The 20,508-nt window shown below is 38.5% G+C and overlaps 1 protein-coding gene across 2 annotated transcripts in view; it reads right to left on the bottom strand.

Moving 5' to 3' along the window:
• Positions 1–12,255: 12,255 nt before the first annotated feature.
• The window catches only part of LOC129777780 (protein hairless), a 43,442-nt gene continuing 35,189 nt past the window's right edge, over positions 12,256–20,508 (bottom strand). For both annotated transcript variants that reach the window (XM_055784274.1, XM_055784267.1), the window contains exons 4-5: positions 17,949–20,450; positions 12,256–17,412 (exon numbers count right to left, since the gene is read on the bottom strand). In XM_055784274.1, the coding sequence (XP_055640249.1) occupies positions 17,384–17,412; positions 17,949–20,450 (2,531 nt within the window). In that variant the 3' untranslated portion in view covers positions 12,256–17,383. The remainder of the gene's footprint in view (positions 17,413–17,948; positions 20,451–20,508) is intronic.

Genomic DNA, 20,508 nt, shown 5'->3' on the forward strand with positions numbered 1-20,508 from the left:
GTGTCGACATCTTTTGCCCAAATGAGCGGGTGAAGCATACGGGTGAGATACGGTGCCGACATCTACGAAGGTATTAAATGGTAATGAATCAAGCATAAGCTATTGAGATTACTATTAAAAAATACAGTTTTAAATTGTGAATAGATCAATGAAAAGAATTCAAATTGGTTTTCGAATGCTCATAACATATTGTTTTGAATCTTCTTCATCCATTACCGAAAGACATTATATTAACAAATCAAATTGTTGAAATCATAATTAGAAACCATTATTAGGAACAACTTTCCTTCTATATTTTTTCATTGTTTGGAGAAAACCATTCAAATTATTGATGTGGATGTTTATTTGATACAATAAAATTGATTTTCATTGATAGTTTTCATTTCGAAAATGTGTATATTTCTCTTACGACTATGAAGGCTAGAGTTGCTGCATTCCACGAAGCAATAAAAATGATCGTGTAGGGTTGAAAAATAATGATGATGCCGAATGGAGTGTGTCTTGCTGGTATTGCCATTACTGATAATTTCGATGCTACTGATCGTGTAAGGGCCGCTTTAGATACCGCATCAATAAAATAACTAACTAGGTAAATAGTAGGATTTTTAAAAAATTTTTTCTAGGGTGTATAATTAAATTCCTAAGCTTCAGAAATATGGAGAAAAAAAATTATTTTTATTTAAAATTTCTAGACAAGAATACTCCCTTGGTGAAAAAATATTTTCTGGAGTTTATCATTCAATTATATCGTTCTCTTTAAATAAATACCAACAACGCCTAAAAATACACAATAGCAATATCACAGAGACAAACACAGTCTGTGAGTACACGAGGTACGATTTTGCGCGCGATTATAGGAGAGTTAATGATTGCGTTTTCATTATACGAGGGCAGTCCAACAAGTACGCAGCCTACAAAAAAAAACAAAAAATTTGGAAAAGTGACCCAGCGATGCTCCAACTTCTTTAATCCATCTGTAAAAACCGCCTTCTCGAGGACTGCAAAGTAGGCCACCGTGGCGGCGATGACCTCCTCATTCGACTCAAATTTCTGCCTGGCGAATGACTTTTTGAAGTTTGGAAACAAAAAAAATCGCACGGGACCAAATCCGGAGAATACGGTGGATGGGCCAGCAGTTCGTAGTGCAATTGGCCGTGGCGACGGCGGAATTTCCATTTTTCCATTTTTCTAAAATCCGCGGACACGCCCGCTTCCACACACGGTCAAAACAAAACTACGAGTCTGATTTAGCTGAAATTTTGACAGTAGCCATTTACGAGAATGTACTACACGATAGTAATCTCTTTTGCGATACTGACACCATCGGGCGATGAGGCTGAGTCCTTATAGGACCGCCCTCGTATGTGTAGAGAGATTTTTCTACATATATGTTAAGGGCTGATCGTCACAGAAACTCTCTTGATAATAACGTTGAGATCGAGTTCAGTTTTTATTGCTATTCTACCTTAAGGGATTTTTGATAAGCTACTGTACATAATACCAAGTATGGAAAAGTTCATTCACTCATTGCTCCACACCTAATAAATCACTCTTGTATCTGCTTGGATTGATCATTGCGAAAAGAATGCAGTAAGCAATCGTGAGATTGCACGATTAATCATTTTTCACTCCCCGACCATCTTCAACCGGGACTGAGAGTGAACATAACAAAACCAAAGAGTGGAAAACAACATTCCATGAATGAATACTCCTTTGGAAGGATCGCACGAAACAAAATAACCAGTGAGTCAAAATAGCCTCAAGCTGCGTGTAAGTATGATTTCATTTTCCCTTGTACTCTTTTCCTTGTCAGCATTCAAATGCACATAAGTCTACTTCCCGCTCACCAATAACTTGCGTTAATATGGTCTTTTGCGTTGTTTTAGATCGTTTCATACTAGAAACAAAAAATGCCATTACAATAGTGCACAGGAAACAACTCGATTTCAACTATCTACCTATATTTTACTGCCGCGATCGAGGCTTCAATTATTGCTATTTGAGTGAAAAACGAATGATTTTACAGAGACACTCGCTGGCTCAAGCAAAAGTTTCAAATTTGATTCTCTCATAATCTAACGTCATTCCGAGAGGTAAATGAGGGAATGCAAAATTCTCTGAGAATAGATGAGCTGAATCGAGACAGTATTTTTCCGTTCTAATCGAGAATGAACTTCGCTAAAAGGATAGGTGATTTTTTTCTGTCTCTAACAAAGTGAGACATAAACGGAGTATAGAAGGGTGAGTTTTATCTGTGAATCAAGGCGCGTAGAAGTATATCCTAAGGTGGGCCAACTTGCTAAAACCACTCTTCAGCCATCTTGGAAGTCTACTGTGTTTTGTTTGTAAACAAAACAAATACGCTTGTGCCCAAGCTCGCTCGTGATCAGTCTGTCTCTTTCACACTTCAAGGAAAAAATTCCCCTTCTGCTTTCTTCCGTACTGTTTTCATATACCGCTCCCCTAACCAACTTAGTGACGAAACGGCCTCACCTAGTACCATAGACCCGTCTTGCTGTGAATGAGTGTTGTTGAACGAATTTCGATGCGATCTTGCCCATACCTGCATAATACTAGTTTCCCTGGTTTTGTAGCGGGATTGTTCTCAAGAATGTCGACATACGCAAAATAAAAATACACATTAGCTTCATTGCTCACCTGTTTATGCCAGGTACTAAATACTAAATACAGCAAACATTCACTAACTGGGCGAAAAGGGAAGACCAGTTAGGCTGAGGACATAGTAAACGCGGTGCGGTGCGATGCGATGCGATGCGGAGCTCACCGCGTGCTATGACATAATGACCGCTTTAGATCGCGCGTTTTTGATGTTTCATTCCACTCCATTCTACATGTAAACAATCCAACACAAGGATGTCAGATATGATAACATGTCTTCATTTTGAATTGTGAGATCGTTGTTATCTGTGAACATGATAAATGGAAAGCCCTTAACGTAACGTTTTCATTATATGCATTATGTATATTACAATAAAGTTATACAACTCATCGAACAAACGAAAATAATAATTTAACAACTCAATCTTTATTTTTGTTCGATAAGTTCGATTGTGAAGATATTTATGAAAATCGTCTGGCAACCACCACTTGCGTTCACTCGCGGCAAAACAATCCACACACAGTTTCGCCATATTGAAATCGCGTTTACTATGTCAGGTCCGGGCGGTTTGCATTTGATTTCCACAGTCGTAAACAAAAGAGTTGTCCCGCAAACGATTCCGCGCCCGCGCCCGCATCGCATCGCATTCACTATGTCCTCAGCCTTATCGACATTCGCGTTTTAACCTAAGACAAGACGGGCCTGATCACGAACGTCACTTCATGGTGAAAACGAAGTGAATTGTATGCAACGTTATTACGGCTGCCACCGTGTGTGTAGAATTCGGAAGAGTTTATCCGTCGTGACAACTTTGATGAACTCGGTGTTATTATGAATATCACGATACTGTCACGTCACGGGGAAAAACAAGTATATTTGTCACTTGTGTTTTAGATGGTGAAAGCTAGTCACGCGGAATGGAGTAAGTTTAATTTCGGATTTATTTAACTTTTTTGCTAACCTTTTGAATCTTGTCTTGCTTTTTAATAAAGAAAAGAGGCCACCCCAGTAAACATTAAATCGCATAACAAGCGTATATATAACATCATATGCCCTAAATTTTGGTTGGCATATAATGCACCTAACTGGCATATGCATGCAAAAGTGGAGGCCATATACATACATGGCAAATGTTTACCGAATTAGTTTGGATGAATATGCAACTTTGACTGGCTATAATAGCGATTATGTTGAAATTGAATTGCGATCTAATATGAATATATTCATGAATTGTCAACGCACCTAATATGACTTTTGCCATACTCATATACGATTTATTACAGACATAGAAAAAAGACAAATGGAGCAAAATATTTTCGTAAAATTTGTATTATAGCCTCACGAATCGCCAATTTTAAAAATGAGTATTTATATTAGTAGAAATAAAAATTATTAAATTTACTTGTGTTGGGAGTGGATAATAAATGTTCAAAATGGCACAGATTGATGTTTGGAGAAAACTGATCCGATGTGGGTTCGAACTCCTGTCGTCTGGATTATCATCATCCAGCTATCTCGCGCGGCTATCTAAAATTTAATTCAACAGCGGTTAAAACTCATATATATGATTCGATATGATATAACCTAATACATTCTATGCAGTAGGATCAGTCATTCCTGGTTTCCGAGCCATATAAGAGCCACTTTTTTTAAATTTAATTATTTTATTCTTTCGTATGTGTTCAGAAATTGCTGTTATGAAATGATACTTGTCAATGTTAGAGCATTTCATTGACATTTCAATATGATGTAATATGTTCTTTATTAGGAGCTAATATGATTTACTGTTTCATGATTTTCTTCAGCATGCAACACGATTCACTGCAGTACTGAATCGATTTAAATTATACGCTTATATGACACACAAACTGCATCAGCGTAATATACGCATATGATGCGGATTAAATATATTTTATGACAATGTACATCATAAAACTGATGTTTATTATACCGAATTGCGACTTAATTTGATAATGATATATAAAATCGAGTTTTTACATTTTATGCGATTTCAAATATGAACGATACATACTTTGATTGATATTATATGCGATTATGATTTATTCTGATTTCTTATAAGACTTAGCACGTGCAAAATCGCGTTGATCATGAAATTGGATAAACAAAAGGATTCCAATGGAAGTTTCGCATTGAGTGCAACAACAGGTATGAAATATAATTTAAAGAAATTATTTTTCTGTAATTTAATCAATGTTTTTGTCATGCGAAAATAATGTCAATTTTCATAACATTTCAAATTACATTCGAATGCCCCTCACAGCAAATCTTCCGTTTGAATATGGCGTCGATTGTTCACGAAATTCTGCTTATTAACTGGTCCAAGGACCAGTTAACGTTCGCCCAGTTAAAAAGCAGACCAGTTAGCGAACGATTACTGTACTGAGAAAGGGCCCAACAAACATTAAATCGCATAACAAGCGTATATATAACATCATATGCCCTAAAATTTGGTTGGCATATAATGCGCCTAACTGGCATATGCATGCAAAAGTGGAGGCCATATACATACATGGCAAATGCTTACCGAATTTGTTTGGATGAATATGCAACTTTGACCGGCTATAATAGCGATTATGTTGAAATTGAATTGCGATCTAATATGAATATATTCATGAATTGTCAAAGTACCAAATACGACTCTTGCCATACTTATATACAATTTATTACAGACATAGAAAAAAAACAAATGGCGCAAAATATTTTCGTGAAATGTTTATTACAACCTCACGAATCGACATTTTTATATACGAGTATTTATGTTCGTAGAAATAATAATTGTTTGATTGACTTGTGTTGGGAGTGGAATATGAATGTTTGAAATGCCACAGATTGATGTTTGGTGAAAACTGCTCCGATGTGGGTTCGAACTCCGGTCGTCTGGATTATCATCCACCAGCTATCTCGCGCGGCTATCTGAAATTTAATTCAACAGCGGTTAAAACTTTCGAGTACATCAGCATTTCATTGACATTTCAATATGATGTAATATGTTCTTTATTAGGATCTAATATGATTTATTGTTTCATGATTTTCTTCAGCATGCAACACGATTTACTACAGTACTGAATCGATTTAAATTATACGCTTATATGACACACAAACTGCATCAGCGTAATATACGCATATGATGCGGATTAAATATATTTTACGACAATGTACATCATAAAACTGATGTTTATTATACCGAATTGCGACTTAATTTGATAATGGTATATAAAATCGAGTTTTTACATTTCATGCTATTTCAAATATACATGATACATACTTTGATTGATATTATATGCGATTAAGATTTATTCGGATTTCTTGTAAGACTTGGCACGTGCAAAATTATACGATTTAATGTTTGCTGGGGGAGGTGGAAGTAATTCGGACATAGCATAAAAAACTTTAATTGTATCTTTGGAAACGTATATTTGCCAAAACTTAAATACAGTTTCTCACAATTCAATATACGTGTTTTCAAAGTAATCGGCCAAATGTTTTACAATAAAAGTGTTTCACAATGTTTCTACTGAAATTTAACTGTAAAACGGAAACTCCCAGCCCCGACTTTTTGAAGTCGGACTACGTCTAACCGGAAGATACCCCCTAAATGAAAATGTAGGAAAAAATGAAAGATTTCGATTGCTTATAACTCAAACATTTTCTCCGAGCGGCGGACTTCTGGACAGTCCATTCAATATGCTGGAATTTTCTATGGCTCTTCTTTCATCGATCAACTCTTCACCCGGAAGCGATATGATCAAATCCGTTCTTCTAAAAAATCTTCCCTATGTCGCGAAAAGACGCTTGTTAGACTTTCAATTCCTTACTACAAAACAGCATTTTTCCAACCGAATGGAGGGTTCCCGGAATAAATCTCTGCAGAAAACGACTGCAACAGAAACAAAACGTTAGAAAAGGTGTAGTAGGCTAGATATATTGTGGCGGAGTATTGTTTTTCGAAACAAAAATGAACCGGGCAAGCGTAACGCCCCAGACAAACGTATGCTAAAGGATCGAATCCTGTCCTGAAATTCCGTCAGATAATCTGCACAGATGTGGACTTCCTGGAATTTAGATTAATTTCTTGTACAATTTGATGTCAGAAAAGCGAAAAGCCTTTTGGGCGGAAACCTTATCCAATCATTGACCTTCAAATACCTTGGGGTCTGGTTTGACCCCAAGTTTGGTTTGGCGTCAATAGTCTATATAGGGTAGATAGGGGCAATATGGTCCCCCTAAGAACGAAACGTCCTAAATCATGTAGGGACATCTATAAATTATGCTACATATTAGAATCTCACGATTTGAAACCTTATTGATCGATGTAGATTGTATGAATACGTTTCAAAACATATTTATTTGGAAAATTTACACTTTTAAAAATGTGTTCCATTTCCTTCGATCGAAAACACTACGGGGCAAAATGGGCCACCATGCGGGGCAATATGACCATGTTTATTGGTTGAACAATTTAAGCATGTTTTCGTAGTGGAATAACGTAACAAGTTCATAAAACGAAAGCTTATTCTATTTTGCAACTTTCACGTGTATTTAATTGGATTTCATTCAGTTTGCATGTACAAAAAATAACAATGTGATCAAAGTGATGGGACTTCAATTTTACGTCACTCATATCAGGAACAGGGAATATCTGTACATCGATAGCATTGGTTCCGTTTATCGCCACCCGTAGAGGAACTGAATTATGTCCCACAGTAGCAACATAAGGTGTATTGTGAAATATTCCATAATGGATATTCCTTGCTCAGCACCCAGCGCTCATCTGGCTTTTTCTCCGCTTTGCTAGGATTTTGGAATTATTGGTCTGCACCTGTTGAATAATGATAATAATTTTTAGTTTACTCCTATGGAAAAAAGATAGTTACTGGAATCACTAATGTTTTATCGACGTTGAATTTTCCGGTGGAGTGTTGTGTTTCTGCTGTTCGTCCTCCAGTAAATCGTAGAATTTCCCGACTGCAAAGCGATTGAATCATTTAGTCCTAGCGATGGAGGTTGCTTTTTATGTCCGAAGTGAGATTTGTGGGTGACACTTTCGAAAACCAGACACAATGCACAAAGGATGCTTGTCACACTATCGTACTTCTTTTCCCTGCTTCGGTGGCTGCGTTCAAGCTGGTCTGTGACCACTTTTTACAAACGGATGTTCTGATATAATTCTGCACCATGATTCCATATCTTACTATTTCCAACTATGTTTACAAATTTTGACAGCAGTTTTTACAGGTTATGTTGAAAAAATACCTGGTTATAATGCCCCAAGCAGGTATGCCCATTCCGCCCCGTACATTTACACTCAATAAAAATGAACCGATCTTTTACACGGAACGGCAAAGCAGCGCAATAAATCAGTGAACATGTTCAGATATAATACCAGTACGAATTGATATAAAGAGCAGAGTCATAAATTTCAGCATAGAGCGTACAGAGCTTATTTTGTTAACTGCTTTTTGACGTAGAACTACGTCTTTCATTAAGGGTGGCAAATCAGAAAACAGGTCACGTTTTTATGAAATAAAGTTAACGCTAATAACTATTCTTGCCGTGAACGGATTTTAGCGATTTACATAGCAAACGAATCGAAAGTTACCTAAGATTTGTTTAATATGCAATATATTAGAATCTCCTGGTTTGTAAATGGTTAAAATACATGAACACTTTAAGCGTTTCCATTTTCCCATACATTTGTTCTGTCCATTTGTGTGCTTTCCCGAACAGAGCTATCAATAACGAGCAACTTATCGACGAGCAGCGAAGGGGAAATCGTAGGATTTAGAGTCTCCATGAACAAAGGAGAAGAAGAACAATGGAGGGGAATACTTGCCTAGAGTATAAACAGTGGATCTCGCTGAGGCAAACTTTCATTCGGCATTGGACTGTTGAGCAATCCAGTTCACTTTGCTTTCGCTGCGCTTCGATCTAAGATTGGACCCCACCAGTAGTAATCCAACTTGGATATCGTCGTGTGGTTTTTTCAGTTCGTTTTTGGCGTTATTCGTATCGTGTGTTTTTCTTTCCGCGTCATAAATTGGACGCTTCGCGTAGTGTGTGATGATCAAGAAGAAGAGGAAGGCAGGCTCGAGTACTGCAAAAAGCGAACGCATTACCAGGGGCAATCAAATTTCGAGGCAAGCGTCATCTAATGATGCACGCGATGTTGGTGCAGTGAAAAGCGCTCGCTCTGAACCGATCCTTCGCGAGTGTGACACCGCATCGAACAACAGCGAAGTAGGCGACCAAAATCAAGCTCCCCCCGCTGGTGGTGAAGGCAGTCGCTCTTGACAAACTCATCAGCGAATTCGCATCGATGGGTGTTACAGCAGAGTACAAACTGTGTGGCATAATTCAGTCTTTTTCAAAGCAGTTAACATTGTTTGTTTTTCGTCATCATAAGGGCTTCGTTGGTGCCTTTGACATTGCATGAATGCATTGAACTGACGTTATGGCGAAGGTTGAGCGCCAAAAAATCATTTAGGGAATACCAAGCATCTTGAATTGTCGTACTGGAATATTATAAGTTATTTGGGCTCGCGTGCCACTCGCAAAACTGCCTTCAACTAGGATTGCGCTAATCTTGATCATAATAAAGCAATGCTACTGTTGATATCAACAAAAAGAGTTTCTTCCGCTTGTTTAGACACCAAGAAAGTAAATGTCGTTCTGGAATATTGTATGTGATTAGGTTTCGCTTGCCAGTAGAAAAACTTCCTCCACTAAGGGTGGCAGCTGCGCTTAACTCGAGCATGAGAAAATAATGCAACTTTTTTCGAGACCAGTAATATAAACAGAATCGTTTCTTTTGAGAATAACGCAAAATGATGAGAAGTGTTTACATTCCTAGTAGTTTTAAGCCATCAATGTATGACTCTGTATGCATGCCATGGCGAACGCTTGTTTGGCGCTTGGTTTACGTTGGTCCCAGGCCACCGGAATAGTGTACGGCGTAAATTATCAATGCATTGACATGAAATTAATTGCGACATATGATCAGGTAGTGTATTGTTCTGCGAGGGCAAGAATGAATCATCAATCAATTATCGTCAATTCTACAATGAAAAAACATTCCAGAGATTATTCTACTAAGCAGTTGTTTCTAAAATTTCACAGCAGTATTGAATAATATCCGTAGGTATAAACAAGCGACTTATATAAAATAACAGCGTAGTTCTACGTCAACAATGCGGTCGTATCTTGGACACAACCTCCTATAATTTTTATTTATTAGAATTAGTTCGATTTTTATTATTTAGAATTAGTTCGATCTTCCAAACTAGGAATGAGTGCATTAGCCCTGCGTGACATAAAATTCTTGTACTTGAACCGATTAATTTATTATGGATCTACAAAAAATACATGGTGAGACAGCTATGCCTAGAATATCAACATGAGACAATTGAGCTTGATGTGGTTTTTCCAAAATGTGGGAACAAACAGTAAGTTTTTTTTTGGTGTTTTCTGGAAGATTATGCATATAAAAATCATTTTATGAAAAAAAGTGAAAATTGTCAAAAAAATAACATGGGACAACTATGCATAGAACGGCAGTCTATTTCGTCAGATATTTATTTTCCATCGTTTACTCCAGACCGTGCTCACTTCACCATCAGCAGTTCCTCAATTGAATACGACTTGACGATGGAACAAGCAACTCTTGACATTCCAGATCAGCTTCGTCCAATTTTCATTCCCCAAATTATTAATCGAAAGTAAGGTAAATGATTTTGGTTTGTCCAGTCGAAAATATGATCATGGTTTGTCCACGTTTTGAAATGCTCTAGTTCAACGCAAGTGTATCAAATTAGGTATTGGAATATTTCAAAACATATAAATATTATTGTCTTCGTCATGATTTACAGTAGTTTTATGGTATATTTTTACGGATTCACATGTTTTAAAGGATTATAAAATCCACTTTCTTTTGGTGTCAATGCGTCCCTCACTTGAGCTAACTTTTATTCAATCACCAGATGATCATTTGGCACGTATTCAAACATTTTCTGGGTTATAACACTTGCAAATATTGTAAACATCATGGTTGCGCATCATTTGTATTAGATTTAGTTGGCTAAACCATGTAATTAATGCATTTCGATAACCTCAATTCTGATCATGAGTTGTCCGATTCACTAATGTTGTTTTGTCCACATGATTTCTATGGCAACCGCTTGGTGTGATGCAGTTTATTTATGGTGTCCTTCGCGCATAGCAGAAATAAAGTTTCTCTGTGTTAAGTGTATTGAGGTGAACACTTTTAAAATGCCCAAGAAAATGTAATATTTCGAAGAAAGCCTAAATTATGATTGGATCGATATGATGACAGTGAACTCAAGCAATGAAAAATGCAACATTCACTTTACATTCCATTCAAATAGTGATTTCTAAAACTGAACAAACCATGATCATTTTTCGGACAAACCATGATCAGAACTGGACAAACCATGATCATAATTTCTCTTTGAGGAAAATCAATGAAAATTTTTGCGCCTTCCATAAACTGCTGGAACCATGTTCCGTTTATGTTGCTGAGCTGGCAGCAATCGACTTCGCATTGGATATGATCTCCAACAAGCCTGTAGACCATTACCTTATGTTCTCGGATAGTCTCAGTTCGCTCTCGAGTCGATGGGAATCAGTAGGCACCCATCTCATATCCTCACGAAAGTAAGCAGATGAGTTCATTGATCGAAGGATCTTATAAGATAACCTTTGTATGGGTCCCATCTCATTGCTCAATTCCTGGCAATGAGAAGGCGAACACTTGCAAAGGTGGGTGCCCAGGAAAGCGAATTGTTTGATAGACAGATTTGTACGGATAATTACGCAGCCAGAGAGTATCTTTTGGATACCCTTGCTATATGCAGTCGATCTATGTGTTTGTAAAACAGTCTAACATGAAAATGTTATGCTTTTGTGTTCTTTTCCGTTATTGGTTTGTTTGTCTTGTCCCCTCATCTCACCGTCACCCACCTTCGACAGCCGGTCGAACACCAGATGTTATCCCTGGTCATTATGCAAAATGCTACAGTGCGTGCGGCAACCCTCGGTTGAGCCAACGATACCCCTTAACCTTATCCCCAACAGGACAGAAGTCTTACAAAACTTGTTGTTTCTAGCCTTTCCGCTCATCCTGAGTAGTCTCAAGTCTCAAAAATGCAGAATAGATTTCATTTATTTTTGAATATACATATGAATGTAATTTCCAATAAATGTCCATTTAACGTATCTGTTCTTGAATGGCATTAACGTTCCCAGTGGAAATTTTGCCGTCTCAACGTAGGTATTAACTTGCGTCATTTATTGATACCTAGTTGAGATTTCGTAAGCCAAATAACACGCCTTCAATATATTCTGAGTGGCAACCCCAGAATACGCGTGATCACAGTGCAAACGGAAGAAAAATCCCCCGGCCAGAACGGAAATCGAACCCGAACACCCGGCTAGATAATGTGTGACGCTAACCACTCGACAACGGGTGCACATAACGTATCTACGTGGATCTTATTTGAACCCCCTTCCCCCCAAATCTGATGTGGTATATGGACCCCTTATGGGTAATCCTATGAAGGAAATTTCTTTTTATCGCTCCTTGTACACCCGCCAAATAATAATTTGAATCGGTTTTATTCTTCCATCATATTTGTGTTGTTATAATAATAGTAATTAGTCGATACGAATAATAAAATATATTTATATGAAAAGAAATACTGTACAGCTACTATTTTATAGAGAACTAATCATTTTCCCACTTCGTTAGATTTTCTGAATTTCGTTATTCTCATGTTGTTTACACGTTTTTTTTTCATTGTTTAAAAAATATTTATGCGAAGATCGAAGATTCGCTGCAAGAATCAAATTATTCTTTCTTAAAAAAAAGAGCAAACGCGTTTTTACACCACATTTTGCTTACATCTTTAGTATATTTCGTATAAAATATGCTTCGTTCCGGCGCCCGCGTTAAGCAAGGTGGAAAGTTATATAAAATAACTAATGATACAATAACTTAAAATGCATACAGACAAAAAACCTAATGAAATCCTACAGTTTGCTTTTGTTGCCATTGTTCGATTCTTCAGTTTCAATTTTTCACATTAAACAACTATAAAAATATTGTTTTTCTTTATCCCGATTCCCTCTAATATGTTTTGTCCCATATATTGTTCGATTCATGTCTTTTACGTTTGTGTGTGGATGTATATATGTGGATCTCCCAAAATGCATAAGTTTCCGAACGGCTTGTTGTATTCTATTGTGTGCCGCGTACTGTTACGGAAAATACGATAGAGTAGCAGTAGGAACACTAGGATTGTGGATATAAAGGGATATGTTCACGCTTGCAGGCCTGTAAATAGTATAGTATGTAGGAAGTAATGTGTATTTGCGTTGTGTAGGTGCTACAATTTATTGTTTACGAATGAGGAGCATTTACAGATTATAGAACAGATGTGTTGGTTTATCTTTAGCCAGATAGATTCGGAACGACTTTTGCATTTTGTTTTTTTTTCTTCCATGAAAGAAGACTAACAAAATTGTAATACACTAAATCTACAAACGGGGTCGATCGTTTCTTTCGTTCACTAGGGATAGAGAACGATACCGTTAAACCGTTTCTTACTTAAATCAACTCTAGGCGTGATTACACATGCGCGAGTCCATCATTGAAACATATAAAGACATTCGCGCGAAGCTTTCCGTTCCAATAATATTGATTTATATTACCATACTTTATACAAAGAAATCTTTCCGTTTTGTAGTTCAGTTTACACTTAAGATTTAACAACAGTTTATCCGTCGCCACGCGCATCTCAACCGATATTTAGATTTGGTTTGCCCCTAAAATAAAACCATCCTCGGGTAATATTTATACGTATTTAAATAGTTATCTACCAGCAAAAAGCAAGCAAAAATACGTGTTGAAAAACGGTACGAAATAATATACAAGAACCTGTGGCACCCAAGGTTCGCGCACACACCTTGGGGAGGCGAGAACGAGGAAAATTGTAGTAGTAGTAGTTAACATAATATTTGCAACTTCCGAATTTTAGGTTTCATATAGTTTTTTTGTGTTTTCGTTTTGTTTAATTTTTTTTGATTCGATAGCGAAAATAAATTAAATAAATTAGCTCAGAAACAAACAATTTTATACAGATTTTGATCTCGACGAGAAAAAATATAGTCCTTTGTTTTCGCAATTGTAAAATCTATCTACAAATTTCTTGTTTTGTTTCTTCTGTTCAGTAGATGTTTACAGTTAACAAATATACCTGATGGTGTGTTTTTTGTCGTTTTTGAATTTACTTCCGCTTGTGGAAACTAGTAGTATCTACAGGCTAATGGATTTACGTGTTCTAAGGGGGGAATTGTATATCATAAATGCTTGTTTTCAGCCATCTTTCTGTTTCTGGTATGTGAAGAAATTTACAACAAAGAATTGGAATGTTTTCGTGTGCGCAGTATTGTGTTGTCGAGAAACGAAATCATGGACTAGTTCTTCTTGTGAAGCCCTTGTGTTGTTTGTTATTATATCTTTCGAATTTGTCTGTTTTAAATTTGATAGAAAAAGAGTGTATGTTTTGTGTTGACTGTTGCCACCTTTTTGTTGAACTATATAGCCACCGAGCTTAATAAAAGACAGCAGCGATAAACCATTCAATCCCGGTGTTGTCTCACACAAAAAAAAACGACAATGGGCTTTAGAGGCGAATGAACTGCAAAGTTTAAAGCCTCTTAATAACAAAGAAAGAAAGAAAGAACGACAATGGTTTTGATTTTTTTAGGATAAAAATTTGCCATAGATTTTGGTTCAGTGAAAGACCGACACAATTTTGTTTATTCGTCGGTCGCTCCAGTGCCAATTGAGAATGATGACTTCCGGCTTCTCTGAATATTTTTCTCATCTTTCTCTCAAGATCTTCACGTTCAGTGTTGATCTATTCGACTACATCAAAACTGTGGTTCGGCAGAAAACCACGTGTTGGTCACACTTACGCGTTTGCGTTCAGAAGTCCGCAGCACACAAAATAATACTGAGCATTTACTTCTTCTTCTTTCTTTGTTTTTAAGAGGCTTTAAACTTTGCAGTTCATTCGCCTCTATTGAGCATTTACTGATTCAAGCAAAAAAACTGTGCGTAAATGTAAGCAAAAGTAGTGTCGCGTATGAGACCCCAGCAGGATTTACACACTTTAATTGGCGCTGAAAAGTTATTCACAATTTTGCAGAATTTATAAGCATTGGGAATGTTAACCAAAAATGTGCACAAGTTTTCAACCGATTTGGATGTGAACAAAATAAATAATCGATTATGATGAGCCATTCTACAGATAATCTAACCGAAACAGTTACGATTGGCCTTCGATTTACTGATGTTGGATATCATACGATTATGGATATAGTCATGGAAAAATCGATAGCGACACCGCTGTTATTGGCACTGTAAATATCTGAAATGAGAATAAAAAAACTTAACAGCAGTGTTGCAAGCGATTTTTTGCATCAAATAAGTTTCTTGGAAATCAAACAATTAATCAATGAATCAATACGGATTAAATATTACAATGCCAGGTTAAACAACGTCTGTATATTATCAAAATGGGTATTTCCATTCATGTTGTTTTGGTTCTTATTCCGTAAATGATTCATTATAGACTTATTAACAACAAAAAGATCAAATCTTTCAATCATAAATGTTGAACACTGTCTTCTAATTTCTCGCTTCAAACTGTCAACATAAAAGGTGCGCAACATTTCACCAGATATCATTTAGCGGTTCTATATATCTACTATTATGGATCGAAACTCCTTGTGGTCTCAAAATGAGTTTGCAGTTTTCGCTAGTCGAAAATTCTCATAAGACATTTTTATTCTCTATGAACACACGCACAATAAGGTTTGCCGTAAAATATCCTACAAAAGTTTTGTAGTCGAAATTCTTTGTTGGCTATTGTTTTGGATTGTTTTTTTTAAAGGGTCAAATATTTGTGTTTTTTCATGCTTTGTGTTTTTTGTTTTGCATTGAATCTTCAAATATCAATATTTTATCTGGGTGTGTGTAATTGTAATACTTTTAGTCAGTTCGAATCTTGTTACTTTTGGTTTGTTTGTTGTTTCTTTGCAAGGCACTCACGTTTTTTGTTGTTCATTTTTTGTATTGTTTGATTGGATCGTTTACTGCGAATTAAAAGTCTACATTACATTTTGACGATACTCTAATTGAATATTGTTCTGCCAAATTTTGGTTTCTTCTTATGCTTTGTATCCGTCCTTGCTGGCCTACAGATGTATAAAAATAGCACAAATATCTCTTCCCTTTTTCTCTTTCTCGCGTTTTCAATTTGTTTCTTGTTGTTTTTCATCGTTTGATTGGTTCGTTTCTGGTTTTTGATAAGCTGAGTTGTTTTGTTTGTAAATGTTTTTGCATCGATATAAATATTGAATCTCTCTAATTTCTTTGCTCTCCCTCTTTTAGTATCTTAACGTTGTTGACGTTTTGTGTGTGTGTTTGTGTATATATAATTATATTTATTTGGTTGTCCCGAACAAGTTTCTACTCACACAAAATATGCACGCCTTCAGGCGCTTGCTCTCTCGCTTATTAGTTTACACGACTTTCTAAAAGTAATAGTTTCAGTCTATAATAGGTTATACACATTTTATGTCCATTGAACGACAATCGTCTAACACAAATTCTACAATTTGTGAGAATGAGATTCAGATTAGGGTTTCTCTGTTTCCTGGACACGGAGTTTCAGCAACACTGGGTTTTTGGGCTTGGAAGAAATGGGGATTTCCAGGCGGGGTTGTGGTAAGGGATGAAACATTTTACACATTGATAGATGCAATTAGCGTTTAGTATTCTGTAGGTTGTTTTCATAAGGAACATCCAGTAGCATCCATCCCGAGGTTAGTCTAGGATGAAAAGGAGGTAAAGCTACCACATTTTTTGTCTGTTTCATGACTCATCCGTGTTTTGTGTTGTCTCTTAGAACTGCAGGGGCACGAATCTTGTAATTGACTCGTTTTTTTCCTGTTCATTTTTTTACAATACTTGTACTACCAAACTCTTTCAAAAAGTGGAAATTGTCGGTACTAAAATGTACCGAGCGAATCCTTGCAAAAAACGTTCGTAAATGTTGTCGTTTCAGTTGCTTTCTTCCGTTTTCCTTGTATATATAATAATTCTGTACGTGTATATTTAGATGCGTGTATATTTGTTACACATATATATATAGTATTTCCTCTTCTATAATTCTTACAACTCTTAGCAAAAATAGGTTTCCTCTTTTATTTTGTTTGTTCTCTCGGAAAATAGTAAAAACCTTAGGTTTTATCAATTATAAGTTTTGTTGTTTTGTAGTCTGGACCCTCTTCCACTCTGTTGATACTGTTTCTTGTTGTTTTTTTTTCTTTCCCTTTTCTCATATATATTATAGTTTACGCTTAAAACGATATATTTATGCGGAATCACACCAACACTAAAAAGCATACGGCTAGTTTTCGTTTTCTCCTTGGTAATATACACATAATAACACGACTTCAATAAAAATCCCTTCAATCTTACGTTTTCAAGGTGAATCAGCCGGGAATCATCACACTTACACCTACACTTACATAGACACGATGACATTGTTTGTTTGTACGCTAGGCGTGGTAGTTATTCATGCCATAATCTTCCTTTCTCCATCCCTTGCACTCAGTTCCCAGTCTTTCGCGCTGAAGGATCATCCGCCTTCTCGTTCAATGCTTCGACAGATTCAGGGGGACATCTGAAATTAGAACATTCTTTTCTTTGAACAGTTCTTATCAGCAATTACGACCGTGAGGGGATAGACTTTTGTCACTTATGTTTTTCAATATTTTGAAACAGATCTGGTTTATGGAATTATATAATGTCTTCTCGTTTTCATGAACAATATATTGGCAGAATAACGCTTGAATCTTCTTCTTGTTCATCTTAGTTGACACTTACGTTTCTAGCGGAACATCACCGTCTCAACATAGTAATGTTTGCGATGTTTGCAATCTGTATTTGATGAGATATTAGGCGCAGAAATCACGCCTTGATCATATGGTAAATTCCAGTGCAAGTCGGAAGAACTTTTGATAACCAAAAAAGCCGACAAAAAACGGGTATTAAATGTTGTAACTCAGTTGTTGTTAGTTCATTGTAAACGCCCAGATTCACTCAAGTGATTCAGAACATCAAAGAAACAATCAAGGATTTAGATCGGCCTAATTTATCCGATTTTCAAAAGTGTCAAAGCATCCTCGCACGACGGCACCACAGAAAGCGGAAACCTACCTGTCCCTAAATCATCCTTGGTCGGTGGCCCGGTGGACGGTCCGGAGGACGAAGTCACTGGCGGTGTTCTCGTGGCCGGATCGTGATTAGACGGGATGCTCCACGGGGCCGATAGACCAGAATGATGCAAATGTTGATGATGGGGATTTTGCTGGTGGTGGTGATGGGCGTGATAGGGAGAAGCGAGCGCCGACGCACTGTAGTTCAGTGCAGCAACGGCTGTCGTCGGTACGGAGGAAGAACTACTACTGCTGGTGGTGATTGTGGCGGAATGTGATCGATTGGAATCTCGTTGTTGTGCGTCACGGATACTGTTGTTGCTGCTGTGAGTGCTGGACGCGGCAGAGCTAACGGTTACTGATTGGGCTGGTGGAGGAGCACCAAGCGGTGGAGAAACAGTGGAGGCAGCAGCTGCAGCGGCTGCTGCTGCTGCTGCATGTGGCGTCATGCCTTGATAGTGCATCCACAGAGGATTCCGGTAGGCTGCCGCAACCGCTGCCTGGTTATACATGTGCTGGTAGTACGATGTGAGCGGCGAGGCCGGCAGGAATGGTACAGCACTTGCTGATTGCTGAGCTGCGATCAGCGAGGCGGCGATTTGCGGTGGGTACATGTAGAACGGGTTGGGAACGGGATGATGGGGAGTCGGTGAGGCGATAACCGTACTGGGACGAATCACTGGACTAGCTTGGGACAACGAAGACGAAGAGAGATGCGGATGACCATCAACCACATCCGAGGCGGACGCACGTTCGGCGTAATCTAATTCCTTTTTGAGGTGCGCTGCGCGATTCACATCGGAAGATGTCGAAGACGCATTCGAATTGGAACGTTCTCGCTTCGATGCGGTATCGATGGTGGAAGGTGAAGAAGATGGTGAACCAAATTGTTGTCGCAGAGCAGCCGTCTTCTTTGGAACTGTCCGAATACTCGGGGTAGTTGAGTTATTGGATGAGGTGGTGGAGGGAGTTGTTGCCGGCACACGAACTGGTTCCACGCTTGGAGACGCACGAGGCGACGATGAAGAATCTTTTCCATTACTCCGTATGCTACCAATTGGTGGATAACTCGGTTGTTGCAATGGTGGCGGAGAGCGAGCAAAGTTCAGTGGCGACTGCCTCGAGTAGTGCTGCGGAGAGTTCGCTGTGACAGGGTTGGTTGATGATGGCGGAGAACCGCTGGACGCTAGATAGGCAGCGCGATACTTTGCGTTTCCACTGTATGGCGAGCTTGCTGAATCATTGGTACTGGGAGATGGCGAACATCGTGATACAGTGGAATAGCTACTAGGCGATGAAACAGTCGGGTTGACGCTATAAGGATGCTGCCGATAGCGTGTAAAACTATGAGTTTGATGTTCTGGGCTAGGACTGAGATCAGGAGATCGTATCATGCCGTAACTCGTCCCAAAATCGGTGGCAGATCCAGGGGAAGCTACCGCTGCGGCACTCTGTGAACCGTAGCTTGGCGATTTTTTCTTCCCGTAGTATCTCTGACTTAGATGCGCATCGGAGGGAGACTTCGGTGAGGTTATCATATCCTTTCCGAGATACTGATAATGAGAAGGCTGATGGTGTTGTTGCTGTGGTTGCTGTTGGTAGGGATGATGACTAGTTGTGGAGTTAGTTTCCTGCTTGAATCTACTGTTGTTTTCGCTGGACGAATTGTGTCCAAGTAGCGAGGTTATACTGTAGCTACTGAGAGGCCGTGAAACGGGTGTCGTAGGGATCGATGGAGTGCGGGACTCTGCGATTGACGATACCACCGGCGATCCGTTGGTCAACTTGCCGTTGCTATTATTACTATTATTACTACTACCGACGCTGTTGCAGCTTCCAACTCCGTTGCTAGTGGCGGGTGCAAGTGGCGTTGCGGTCGTTGCCGTGATCACAGTACTATTACTAGCATGTTTTGGACGAGATCTTTTCATAGTACTGCTATCCTCGAGCGATACCTTCTCCAGTTCTCTGAGTATTCTTTTTCGAGGCGAAACGTGTTGCTGGTGGGACGATCCAAACACGTTCCTTATCCCTGGCGTCGACAAGCGAGGAGTACAATTGACACTATTCGCTACACGTACGGTCAACTGTTGCAATATTGCAGTCAGCTCTTTCCTGCGCTTCTGTCCCCCTTCACTTCGTTTCCGTTTCTTACGCTCTTTCGATCCATTCTCCATGCTTTTGCCCTCATCGTCATCACTGCCAGACTCAGGAGATCTACCGTTCACTTTCAGATCCATCGAATCGCTGTCCGCATCCGTCGGCAGCTCACTCCTATCGTTAATAATCTCATACTCGAGTGCCATCGAGGACGCATCGTAAGGCCGCCTTCGTTTCAAACGTAATCGTTTCAGCGACTGCGGTGGAAGCTTCAGCCGAACACAGATCGGCCGGTGGAAGTACAGGGACATTTCCTTCGAAATATTTGACCTGGGATTGGATTGCTTCCAGCAGTGATCCCTTTGCCATGGCGACGACTGGATCGAGCTGTTATCGTCGGAAACTAAAAGTGTAGAAAATAGATTAACATTGGTTGGGCGCTTGCGTTTAGGTCTAGACTT

This window comes from Toxorhynchites rutilus, chromosome 1 (assembly GCF_029784135.1).
Source record: "Toxorhynchites rutilus septentrionalis strain SRP chromosome 1, ASM2978413v1, whole genome shotgun sequence".
Taxonomy (NCBI): domain Eukaryota; kingdom Metazoa; phylum Arthropoda; class Insecta; order Diptera; family Culicidae; genus Toxorhynchites; species Toxorhynchites rutilus.